Here is a 12,290-nt window from a genome sequence, read left to right on the forward strand (position 1 = left end):
TTCCTAGTGTAGAAATAGAAAGCACTAAGTCAAAAGATAGGAAATAATACATGTAAAAAGCCCTTAATAAAGAAATAAGTCATTATTCATTGAACAGATTTTAAGCACTTGTTATGTTCTTTTTCATGCAGGAAACAATGGTAGGTATAGTAAGTTTTCAGTTTACTATATATTAAAGAGCAGAAAAGTGCCCCGTATTTTGGGATTTCCTTTCTTGCACCATCATTACTATACAGCTATGCATATATGCTTTTTAGAGGAGATACCTGTATGTTCACTGTTTACCTTCTACCCTCTACTTTGCCAGCCTGTTGGCTACTTTATTCCTCATTAATTCTTCCTCAGGGCTACCTGGGAAGGGAAAGGATGTGAACTTCAGGTCAGTCAGGCAGGCATTCTTAGCAACCAAACCAGTTCAATTTCTGTACAATAAACTTGAAAGACCTATCCAAATACTTTTGTGTCATTTCAGATTTTGTTCCATCCAATTGATTGAACACCCCTGTCAATTAAAGCTTGGACATCTTGAGATTTGGTTGTTAATAGTTATAACAGTATTTGACCTGTTTCTGGAAGGTTTTGTAGGACTTTAAACTCACTCTAAGAATCTGTATGGAGAACAAAGGAAACTATAATTTGCTCAGTACCTATTACATGAGAGAATCTAAACTGTGCAGTCTACATTGCTTTTTTCTTTTATGATTTACAATTACCCAGAAAGTGAGCAATATACCCATTTTATACATGTGGAAACTGAGGTTCAAAGATACTCTGACCAGCCTCTCATTTCATAAGGAAAAACCTAGCTAACAGCCTCCAAAGTACAAGCCCCTTACAAAGGAGGATTGGAGATTGCTGGCAGCTTTTATGAATCTATGCTGTCCACGTTTAACCTGAGAAATTGAAAGCTGACCCTGTGTTCTTTTCAAAAATCTCCTAGGAAGCCGGCTGCAGAGACTTCATGGATAACTCATGAGAAACAAAATGCTTTTGTGGAATAAAACTGTCTTTATTTCAATGTTCTTTCTTCTTCTTCTTCTTAACAAAAGACAAAAAAATCTACCACTAACACTTAAGAACCCTCACAGAATAGACGTCTTTGGATTGGGCTGTGCAGACTACCAAGGCAATGGTGACAGCATTATGGCATTTTGGCCTAAGATGTCAAAGAGATGTAATGAACAGCTGGGGATTTCTAAGGCACAATTGTGTGACACAGGAAGCCCAAGTGTTGCCCATCCTCACTGAGGGCAGCTGCTGGGCTCGGATTTGTTAAAGCAAATCTCATCCCTCGCCTTCAACCAGGCGGGTGTCACCAGCTGCCGCAGCGCCCGCGGCAGCCCTCTCCTTTCCACCCCCGCGCGCCCGCCAAGGCCGAAGAGGCCCCAACGCGAAGGCGCGCGCCCTTGGCGCATGTGACGGGGTGGGGGAGCAGTTTTCCTCCTAACCTCCCCCTGCTCCAAACCCCACCTTCTCCGGAGAGGCCGCAGCTTTCTATTGCGCCACCACCTGAATGACCTTGGTGCCAACCAATCAGGACGTGAAGACTCAAGTAAGACCCGCCCCCCGTGGTTCTCAGGTTCCTTCCCGCTCACACCGGAGTCACTTCCGAAGAGAGAACCGCCATGAAGATAGAAGGGGGTGCCGCCCACCTCTGCTCCGACAGTCTCCCCGAGTCCCAGCAGCAAGACGGCAACCACGCACCCAACTTCTCCAGCCACAGCTCATGCCGCCGTCGCCAGCGGCGCCGACATGACAAGGCGCTGCATGCCCGCTAGGCCAGGTTTCCCCTCATCCCCAGCCCCGGGGTCGTCGCCCCCGCGCTGCCATCTGAGACCCGGTAGTACCGCCCCTGCTGCAGCGGGAAAGAGAACAGAGAGTCCTGGGGACAGGTACCGTGCAGAGGGCTTGAGAAGGGGCCGGGTCGCGGGGGCAAGGGTACAAGGGGAGGACTGCAGACGGCCGCTCTTCCAGTTCCCGCCATCCTCCGCGAGCTCAGGCCTTGGCATACTGGGGCCTGGCAAACCGCCGCCCCGCCTCCGCGCAGGGGCTTCTGGGAGTTGCAGTTTCCTTTTCTGTAGTTGGGCAGCTGCTCGATGGCTACGGAGAACCCGCCTTAGGTAGAACGTGATTTTTGTCCTTTAAGAAAGCTTGACCCGGGGCCCTAACTGCTTAATGCATATTTAGGTCTTTTTTGGTATGTTCTCAGTTCTGCTGATCCTAGTGGTTTAGTAGTATTAACCTTTTCTGTGTTGTGGGTGAAATTATGTAAGATGTGATGAGGAAAGCCCTTCCACGAATTACTTTGTCGTCCGGTGGCCACGCTAATTCATGCCTAAAAGAACATGCAAATTTGGAATGTGACATGTTTTCTCTTTCAGTAACTTTACGCCTCTCCAAAAGGCCGATTTTTTTGTAAAGGTTTTTTTGGGTCTGTGTAATGAGATGGAGAGTTTCATCAAATGACATCCTCTGACAATAAAACATGTTTAAATTCTCTACGAACTTGGTACTGTCTTTTTTATTTTAAGTTTAAAAGCTTGTAACAGAAGTTTAACAGTAAATTCATGTCCTAATATTGTGGTATAGGTCCACAATCCCTTATCTTAATTCTGAAAGCCAGAAAGCTATGAAAACCAAATGCTTTCAGTAGGTTTGGCACTATGTCTTACTTGGCAGCCAAACCTGACCACAACTAATGTAAGGTTGTTTGTGGTCTTACCATTAAGTGTGAATATTCATAAATTTTGCTGGAGAAATATCAATGGGTTCATTACAGATTGCTGCACCAGACCCCACTGGGGGCTTTACATAATGCATCCCAGTTATCCCTTTTCTAAAATCCGATAAATTCAGAATTCTAAAACACATTTGGCCCCTAAAAGTTCAGATAAGGGTTTGTGAAGCTGTTAAAATTGGTTTTTCTGACCAGTTATTTACAAATAATTATGTATTTCTGTACATATGAACTTAGGGAACTATTACCTCTTGAAAGTTACATTCCTGGTTATTTTATAGGTTTCTTGTGTTTTACCCCAAACCATTTTTCTCTTTCTGATGTATTAATCTTTCGGATATGTTGATCAAAAAGGAGCCTAGGATCTAATATTTTAGGGAAGAGATATAATGTTACATATCATGTTTAGTAATTAACATAGAATGTATTTAGTATTACCTTGTTTTGAATGAATTAGCTACTTCTGGGTCCTTTCCCATCTCTCCCGAACACAGTAACAAGGCATCATCCTTCTCCCCTTTGCAGAACCTCTAGCATTTCTTCCTTCACTCTTTGGTGGATTTAATTCGCCTAATATAATTTATTTTATGTAACAAAAATGCATGTATTCTTCATAGCCCGTCACTCATATTCATCTCATAACCACTTAGCTTTTCTACCAACATCTCAAACACACTAGAATCTCAATAAACCAGTAAAGATGTGCAGTGCTTTTCTATCATGATCAGTAAAGTATACAGGAAGCTTAACCTTCAAAGGACTTGGATTGTTCAAGTTTTCACTGAGTATTCCAACCTCATAGTAGATAAAGGTTTAGGTAAGCCAGTAGTCTACAGCTTATTCTCTTTAAGTAAAATGAATTCATTTTAGGAAAATTTGCCAGAAAGTTAACTTTTTGCCCTGTATATGATAACATCCCCCTTTTTGCAGCTGACAACTCTAAATGCATGAAGAAATCAGAATACAAATTCTGCTAATGTCCTATTTGATTTTAGCGTTATTGCCACTATGAGAACTTGATAGGATAGTGAAATCCAGACTTTAGGATACAGAAATCCTTAAAAATTAAAGCAATTTGTTTTTTGTTATTTTTGTTAACTTTCTTCCTTTTTCCTTGTCTTGTGTTTTTCCCAGGCAATGTGTTATCTTTGTAAACATCTTAGGGATTCTTAGATAAAAAATTAAGAATTTGAAAGTACTTATTTAGTTGTTAAGGCTCACTCCAATTTCTGCTGTTACTTAGGTTAACATTTTGCTGTAGTATGTAAAGAGGGTAATAGAAATTTAGTACTTGATCCTTTCTGCCTTTGCCCAGCACACTCCTCACCTGCCTCCGCAGATCAACTAAATCACCTGGGTTGCCATTCTACCATTTACTGTTCTACTCTTGTTATGAGTGTCTGTTCAGGTTTTACTCCATTTTTATAATATTCGTTATTCAGCATACATCTATTGAATGTTATTTTATACCAATCCCTGGAGAGGTCAACAAATAGGATCGTATGCCTGTCCCCAAGTTCTTCCATTCTACCATGCAGCAGTGAGCATTTTACTTCTAAGAAGTACTCTGTACCAATTCCTTGGGTCTATACTACAGTCTTACCAGTTTAGTATTACGGATTATATAAGCCTCGGTTGTGTTTTTATAAATAAAAATCCTATAGGAAGTGATGAATTATATTTTCAACTTTTTTATGAACAGCTTAACAAAGCATGATTGCCATTGTCAGAACTTGATTAGTTAAACCAGATTGTGAAATCCAGCCTGTATTTTATTAAATATAAATCTTACATTCTCCATTTAATCTGAATTACTGAAGTTTTAATATTTGCTATGTGATGCCATATTAGTTATGCTTTTATTTTCAGGAAGCAGTCAATTATAGATTTCTTCAAACCAGCTTCAAAACAAGGTATGTATACTGTTAATGACATTTTTTGTGGGATATTTTGAGGGCAAGGAGGAAGATGGATTTAACCTACTCTAAACGCTTTTGTTTGATTAAACGTAGTGTTCAAAATTGAAAATATAATGAAGATGCAGTGTTTGTTTACAAAGATAAACTTAAGTTTTAAGTATCATGAAGAAAATCTTTTTGCTGTTATGCTTTCTTACATTTAAAATATTATTCCAATCAATAATTTAATGTTCATAATGCATACTATTTTGATTTTCTAATACAGTAACTAACAGAGCCATAGGAAGGTACATGATGTAGCAAAAGGGAGCTTTATGAAAGCAAGGCTCTTAACAAATCATGCTTTAATTTCTCTTACACCCCTCCCAATAAAATGTGTATTATTATCCAAGTATTATTGGTTTGAAAATTTTTGTGGTTGCTTTAATATAATTTAATTTAGCATTTTAAATGTGAATAATTGAGGTCAAATATGACTTTTTTCATTTAGAACAATTCAAAACATGTAAGAGATAAGTATTAATATAAAATGTAAGTGTTATTTTTAGTAACATGCAATTTGTATATGTTTCAATTGGCTATTTAGACAGACATATGTTGGATTCTCCACAAAAAGCAAACATCAAATATGGAGGAAGTGGATTGTCCATCACTGGGACAGAGCAGTTTGAGAGGAAACTATCGTCACCAAAAAAATCTAAACCCAAAAGGGTACCGTCGGAAAAGAGCCCTATTTTAGAAGCTTTTATGAAAGGTGTTAAAGAGCACCATAAAGATTGTGATGTACATGAGTCACGTCGGCCTTGCGTGTCACTAGTCTCCAAATGTTTATCCAAAGGAACAAATATCTATGTTCCTTCTTCATGTCACTTGTCAAAGGAGATGAAGGCACTAAAGAAAAAACATCGATCTCCAGAGAGGAGAAAGTCGCTGTATATTCATGAAAATAGCAGGGAGAAGAATGATAGAGAGCGAGGCAAGACGAACGCAGACTCCAAAAAGCAGGCCACAGTCACAGAAGATGACATGTTCAAGAACAGCTCTAGAAGTCTTAGCAGCAGAAGCAGCCAGTCCAGGCACCAACCAGGAGAAAGTCCACTGGGAGCTAAGTTCCAGTTGTCACTAGCTTCTTACTGCAGAGAACGAGAACTAAAGAAGTTGAGAAAGGAGCAAATGGAGCAGAGAATCAACTCAGAAAATTCTTTTTTAGAAGCAAGCAATCTTTCCTTCAAATCCTCTAGTATAGAAAGAAAATGTAAACCAAGGCAGGAACAAAGTAAACAAAATGATGTCATACCTGGAAAGAGTAATCTTTCAAACGTGGTATGTGCAATAATTATTGAATTAGCTTTGCTACTGCTATATCATTTTTATAATACTGAATCTAAAAGTATTTAATAATTGTTACATCACATTGGTATCTTTCCTTAAGGAAACACTGATGCACAGTTCGTATGTATGTTGTTATCATTGGGTTTCCTCCAACTGCCCTTCATTGAACTCAGTAAAACAATGTTTCTTGCTCTTAATTTTTTTCAGATCAAGGACAAAGATCTTTTTTAGTGGGAAAAGTAAGCATTCTTTTTTTTTTTTTTTTTTAAGACAAGTATAGTCATTTTTAAATTAGACTCTGCTGATGAGAAATACTTGAGGAATGCTGGCCGGTGCGGTGGCTCACACCTGTAATCCTGGCACTCTGGGAGGCCGAGGCGGTAGGATCGCACGAGGTCAGGAGTTCGAGTTCGAGTTCGAGAAATAGTTGAGGAATGGAAAATCTAAAAGAGCAGGATTACATAGGATTTACATTGTATTAAAAAATAATAATAAAAGAGCAGGAAACAGTTTAGAGCAGTGGTTCTCAAAATGCAGTTCCTTCACCAGCAGCAGTAACATCGACCTGGAAACTTGTTAGTAATGCAAATCCTCAGGCCCCGCCCCAGACCCACTAAACCAGCAGCTGTGGAGGTAGAATCCAGCAATCTGCAATTAACAAACCGTCAAGATAATCCAATTCAGTATGACTCTTAGGAAACCTAGAAGATGATGGTGACTTAGAAAGCTGTCCAAATTCATCTTAATCTCATCAGATTTTTTTTTCAGAAAGACCACATTTAGATTAGCATAAAAGCTATCACTTTCCTCTAGAAAGTCAAGTTGTTAATCTGAAATTGCTTCTCTACATACAGAACAAATAAAGGAAGATCAGATGTCAAGAAAGTGCAATGTTAATAAGGTGCTAGAAAATTTTAAAACCAGATAGACCAAATATAAACCAAACTATGACATTGTCGGAGTGAATAGAGATTACTGCATTGTATATTACTGGAAGATATATTTGTAAATGTACACCCTAAGGCTTGTTTGCAAGGAGTTTGATGCCTTTCCCAGTGAGATTTGCTAATGATTAGTAGAGGTTAGTAATATTTGGCCCATTTTTTATAAGATTTCAGTGTTTGACTGTGCATCAGACCTTAAACAGAATTATGGGAGAGTGAGTTCTATCCATTTGATTGGCAATATTAGGGTTGTGATTTCTTTATCAAAATAATAATATAATGTCTAATATAATATTAATCTGGAGTTATTGATATAAATCTCTAAATCAGCATTATGAAAACTGACTTCATTTTTAACATTTTTATGATACAAATGCCTCTTTTTTGATAAAACTTAAGACCTTTAAATATTTTATTATCAAAGTTAAACTTTTACCTCCAAATATAGGTGCTTGCTTTATTTAATCTAGAAATCTGTGTTTAAATGTTATGAAGAAAAATTCACATTCTTTATTGCCCCCAACTCCTAATTATTTTTTTCTCATTTTGCTAATAGGAAAATGGACATATCTCAAGAAAAAGATCCTCTTCTGATTCATGGGAACTTACTTCAGGTAGAATCAAAATTAAATTTCTGAATTCCTATTAATACATTTTCTACTTTTGGTACTACTTAAAAAGTACAGATTTGTTTAAAAATGTAGTTCCTTTCCTAGAGGTGAATTGAGCATCTCATATTAATTAGGACTTTGGTAAAATTATATTCAAAAAGAATAGTCCCTAAATTTAGTATGTACAATTTGTGGTTTGTCTTTAATTTTCTCTGCCTTCTTCAAGAGTTCCTAACAATGTGTTTCTCATATTGGCATTCAGTGTTCTACTTCTGAATCCCTGGCTACATCAAGAAGCATAATCTTACATTCTTGGAATTGTGGACTATCTGAGGTCTTGATACTATGTTGAAGATGCTTTGTTTAAGGTTGAAACTGTTACCATATCCAAGATAGTGTTTCCCAATATTTCAAATACAAAGATCCCTTTTTAATAGCAAATTTCAGGGACATCCACATGATATTTTAGTAGCTATTGAATGAGAAAATACATAGTAACAAACAGCTACTGTTAATTCAATACTCCTTAAAGTATCTTTCCTTTCTTTTGTAACTAGAAAATAGAACATTAAAATTCAAACACTGCAGAAATTTGTAACACAGAAAGTGAAAGGCCCCCAGAAATAAAAACTGTTAATAGTCTGGGGTATCAGATTTTTTTTTCCTTTGATCCTCACAATCTTAGAGACGAAAAAAACAGAGGTACAGATAGTTCTGACTCATTCTTTGGGTTTCATGTATTACTTCATTTTATTTATATTCTAGAGGTGCATTGCATTTGACCAAGCACTCTTGACTGTTAAAATCAATCTTCAGCCAAGGCTGAAACCATATTTTACCATCATAGAAGGAACTTCTAGGATACAGGAATAAATCTGAAGTTTTATGTGTTTTTTGTTTATTTAATTTTTACAATGTTGATTTTATGACCAAATTTTGGTGAATTTTGACAGCATTGTACAGGAACGATAATTTCTCAGCCAGGAGATTGCTCCTGTACTCACTGCATTGCACATTTGTCGTACTAAATAAATGATTACTTTGCCCTGAGGTGAATGGAAGAACAAAATATTATTAGGCTAGCTCTGCAAGTAGAAAGGGCTGCTGCTCGTGATATTGCCACCAAGTTATTCAGCTTTTTTCTCTGATAATGACAAGATAAAAACAAAATTATTCTCTTCATTTCCAGGATTTGCAAATTTCATCCATGGTGGCTGAAGTAGTTTCATTTATATAATTCCACATACTGAAGTTTTTTTTCTTTGTGTTAGGAACATTCCAATTCCACTCTTTTAGTTATTTTAAAATATACCCTAACTGTTGATTATAGTCACTTTGTTGTGCTATCAAATATTGTTCATTCCATCTAACTACATTTTTACACCCATTAGCCATCCCTACTTTACCCCCACTCCCTGCTGCCCTTCCTGAATAATTAAAGAGTGAATTAATGAAACATCACATTTTTAAGCACAATATGAATTTTTAAAAACTGGTTAACTAAAACATAGGTGGCTATTAAAGTGCTTCTGGGTGGGGCTATAATAAATATAGACAGCGTTGGGCCAAGCACAGTGGCTCATGCCTGTAATTCCAGTGCTTTGGGAGGCCAAGGGAGGAAGATCACTTGAGCCCAGGAGTTGAGGCTGCAGTGAGCTATGATGGTGACACTGCATTCCACCCTAGGTGACAGAGCAAGACCCTGTCTCTTAAAAAAATATATTACACACACAGAGCTTGTATTAGTTTCCTAAGGCTGCTGTAACAAAGTACCAAAACCAGGGGGCTTAAAACAACAGAAATTATTGTCTCACAGTTCTGGAAGCTAGAGTCTGAAATCAGGGTATCAGTAGGGCCCTATTCTCTCTGGCAGCTCTAGGGGAGGATACCTCCTTACTTCTGGCTTCTAGGAGTTTGCCTGTAATCCTTGGCATTCCTTAACTTGTAGCTGCATCACTCCAGTCACATAACATCTTCTTCTGTGTATTTTCACTTTGTCTTCCCTCTGTGCATGTCTGTCTCTGTGTCCAAATTTCCTTTTTTGTAAGGATACTAGTCATATGTATGGGGACCCACCTTAATGATTTCATTTTAATTTGATTATGCCTATAAAGACCCTATTTCCAATTAAAGTCACATTCTGAGGTACCGAAGATTAGGACTTCAACATATCATTTTTGGGGGATGTAATTCAACCCACAACACAGCTGAAAACTAGAGGGATGCATGGGAAAGAGGAAACAGCAATTAAATACTTGGGTAAAAGACTTAGGCAAATTTTTTTTTTTCCTCGACACAAGGAAACAAACAGATTTTTTTTTTAAATGAGAAATTTATCGGCCTTCAGCTAGTTATCTTATATGTGTTTTAAAGTACTATACATTTAAATGTAGAAGTGTTAACATTTCAGGAACCAGGTAATCCTAGGTCTAAAAGAGGAGAAATGCCCGTGGAATCCTTTCCTTGGTACAGGTATGCAGTTGTTTATGATTTAGAGAGTGACACTTCTAATTCTATTAAAATAGTAAATTTTTCATAGCTTTGGAATGAAAATGAACATTTGTCATTAGCTTTAAATTTCTTGGGTACCAGTATTTATCTAGTTGATAAATGATAGTATTAACTCTTTTTCCTTATTCCATATGTGGTGAATAATCTCAACCTGAACTTTTAGAATTTAAACATTTCATCAGGGTGTTCTAGACACTGCATAAACTTTACTAAAATAGGAAAGTATACTTTTCACTAATCTGGCAAAAATTAAATTTTAGCAGGCTCTAAGCAGAATAAATTCCCTGACAAAAGAAAAAGGAATTCTGTGGACTCAGATCTGAAAAGCACAAGAGAATCTATGATACCAAAAGCAAAAGAGTCCTTCCTTGAGAAGCGTCCTGATGGACCACATCAGAGAGAAAAATTTATAAAACATATTGCACTGAAGACACCTGGTGGTGTGTTGCGCTTGGAAGATATATCCAAGGAACCAAATGATGAAACTGATCGCTCCTCTGCAGGCTTGGCACCTTCAAATTCTGGCCACCATTCTTCCAGGAATAGTGACCAAATCCGTGTGGCAAGTACCAAAGAGACTAAGATACAGAAACCCCACTTACCTTTACCTCAGGAAAAATCTGCAATTAAAAAAGCTAGCAACCTTCAGAAAAATAAAACTGCTAGCTCTGTGACGTCAAAGGAAACAAAACTTCTACCTTTACTTTCCCATGTTCCAAGTGCTGGTTCCTCTCGGGTACCACTAAATGCTAAAAATTGCACTCTTCCAGTTTCTAAAAGAGATAAAGAGCGTTCCTCATCTAAAGAATGTTCTGGGCATTCTGCAGAATCCTCCAAACACAAAGAACATAAAGCAAAGACTAATAAGGCTGATTCTAATGTATCGTCAGGGAAAATTTCTGGGGAATCTTTGCGTTCAGAATATGGCACTCCTACAAAGTCTCCCCCAGCTGCTTTGGAAGTTGTGCCATGTATCCCAAGCCTTACAGCACCTTCAGCTGAAGTCCCTTCAGATAAAGAGAGTTCAGGAAATTCCAATGCAGGTAGCAATGCACTGAAAAGAAAACTAAGGGGTGATTTTGATAGTGATGAAGAAAGTTTAGGTTACAACCTAGACAGTGATGAGGAAGAGGAAACATTAAAATCACTGGAAGAAATAATGGCTTTGAACTTCAATCAAACTCCTACTACTACAGGAAAGCCTCCTGCTCTTTCCAAGGGGCTTAGATCTCAGTCATCAGACTATATGGTAAGTAGCTCTGTGACATTTATCTTTACCTGAAGAGGGAAAGATGGATTGATTAGTGAAAAGAGGGATGGGTTATTAGAACTTATTTTAAAATTCAGTATTTATTACAACTCATAATTAGACTGAAACTGGTATAATTCTTGTTTGGTAAATCAGTTCCCATATCTTTAGTTTTATTACCGTAAATCAGTGGTCTCCAAACTTTTTTGATCTCAACACACTTCTATTCGTAAAAACAATTTTTGAGCATGTATCCCAATATATATGTATACTTAAAGATTATATACATGTACCACTATAATACTGTTTACTTTCTAAAACGTGCAAAAACAGAATTTAAAAGAAAGAAGAAAAAAATAGGTATTTTCCTATAGAAGTTATGTAGAAGTTACTATAGACTAAGTTCTACTGGAGTTTCTATAGAAGTTCCATATAAATAGAAGTTCTATTATTTTCTTTCTGCACCCCAATGGATCACCTTGCACACCCCCTGCTTTGGAGACCACTGCTGTAAATGAAGGTAGAGTGTAGAAATGTTGTTAATTGTGGTGTGCAATTTTATTTATAAAATGCTTCATTCTATCTTGGGAATAAATTAAATTCTCAGATGTCTGTAAAATTTGGTGGGGAAGGTATTAATATTCCATGGGAACACCTAAAAATTACTAGTTTGATTCCACTAAAATAGAACTTAAAAGTAAAGACAAGGTAGCCACAGAGCTCTTGGGTGTTTGCAGTCGGATCCTAAGCCTAGCAGGGTCTTATAAGTAGTGGATTTCCTAATAGATGGTAAAATCAAATTGCCTACAGTGCAAAATACTAGATTTAAAGCATGATGATGGAAATTCTTCTTTAAGAAAGGTATCATCCTGGCCCAGGTTATTAAAATAGAAAATAGTCTCTAGTACTCTGAATAACTTAAAACATCCTAGTTCTTCTACTAATTTATATTGTAAAGTATTTCTAAATTCTCTTGTTTTAGGAACA

At 37.2% G+C, this 12,290-nt stretch overlaps 2 protein-coding genes across 2 annotated transcripts; both read left to right on the forward strand.

Moving 5' to 3' along the window:
* The first annotated feature begins 1,643 nt into the window (after window positions 1–1,643).
* Window positions 1,644–2,500, forward strand: FAM178A (family with sequence similarity 178, member A). The gene has a single exon (XM_012661777.1). The coding sequence runs from the start codon at window positions 1,753–1,755 to the stop codon at window positions 2,122–2,124; it is 372 nt and encodes a 123-aa protein (XP_012517231.1). The 5' UTR covers window positions 1,644–1,752; the 3' UTR covers window positions 2,125–2,500.
* Window positions 2,501–7,521: 5,021 nt separating this feature from the next.
* On the forward strand, window positions 7,522–11,336 carry LOC105824262 (protein FAM178A-like). Its single transcript, XM_012661632.1, has 2 exons — window positions 7,522–7,546; window positions 10,318–11,336. The coding sequence occupies exon 2, from the start codon at window positions 10,395–10,397 to the stop codon at window positions 11,334–11,336; it is 942 nt and encodes a 313-aa protein (XP_012517086.1). The 5' UTR covers window positions 7,522–7,546; window positions 10,318–10,394.
* The last annotated feature ends 954 nt before the right edge of the window (window positions 11,337–12,290 follow it).

Source organism: Propithecus coquereli, unplaced genomic scaffold, assembly GCF_000956105.1.
Source record: "Propithecus coquereli isolate 6110/MARCELLA unplaced genomic scaffold, Pcoq_1.0 Scaffold73, whole genome shotgun sequence".
NCBI lineage: Eukaryota > Metazoa > Chordata > Mammalia > Primates > Indriidae > Propithecus > Propithecus coquereli.

Excerpts from the sequence above, each read along its gene's own strand:
- FAM178A (XM_012661777.1), top strand. The coding sequence starts at position 1,753 with ATGACAAGGCGCTGCATGCCCGCTAGGCCAGGTTTCCCCTCATCCCCA.
- LOC105824262 (XM_012661632.1), top strand. The coding sequence starts at position 10,395 with ATGATACCAAAAGCAAAAGAGTCCTTCCTTGAGAAGCGTCCTGATGGA.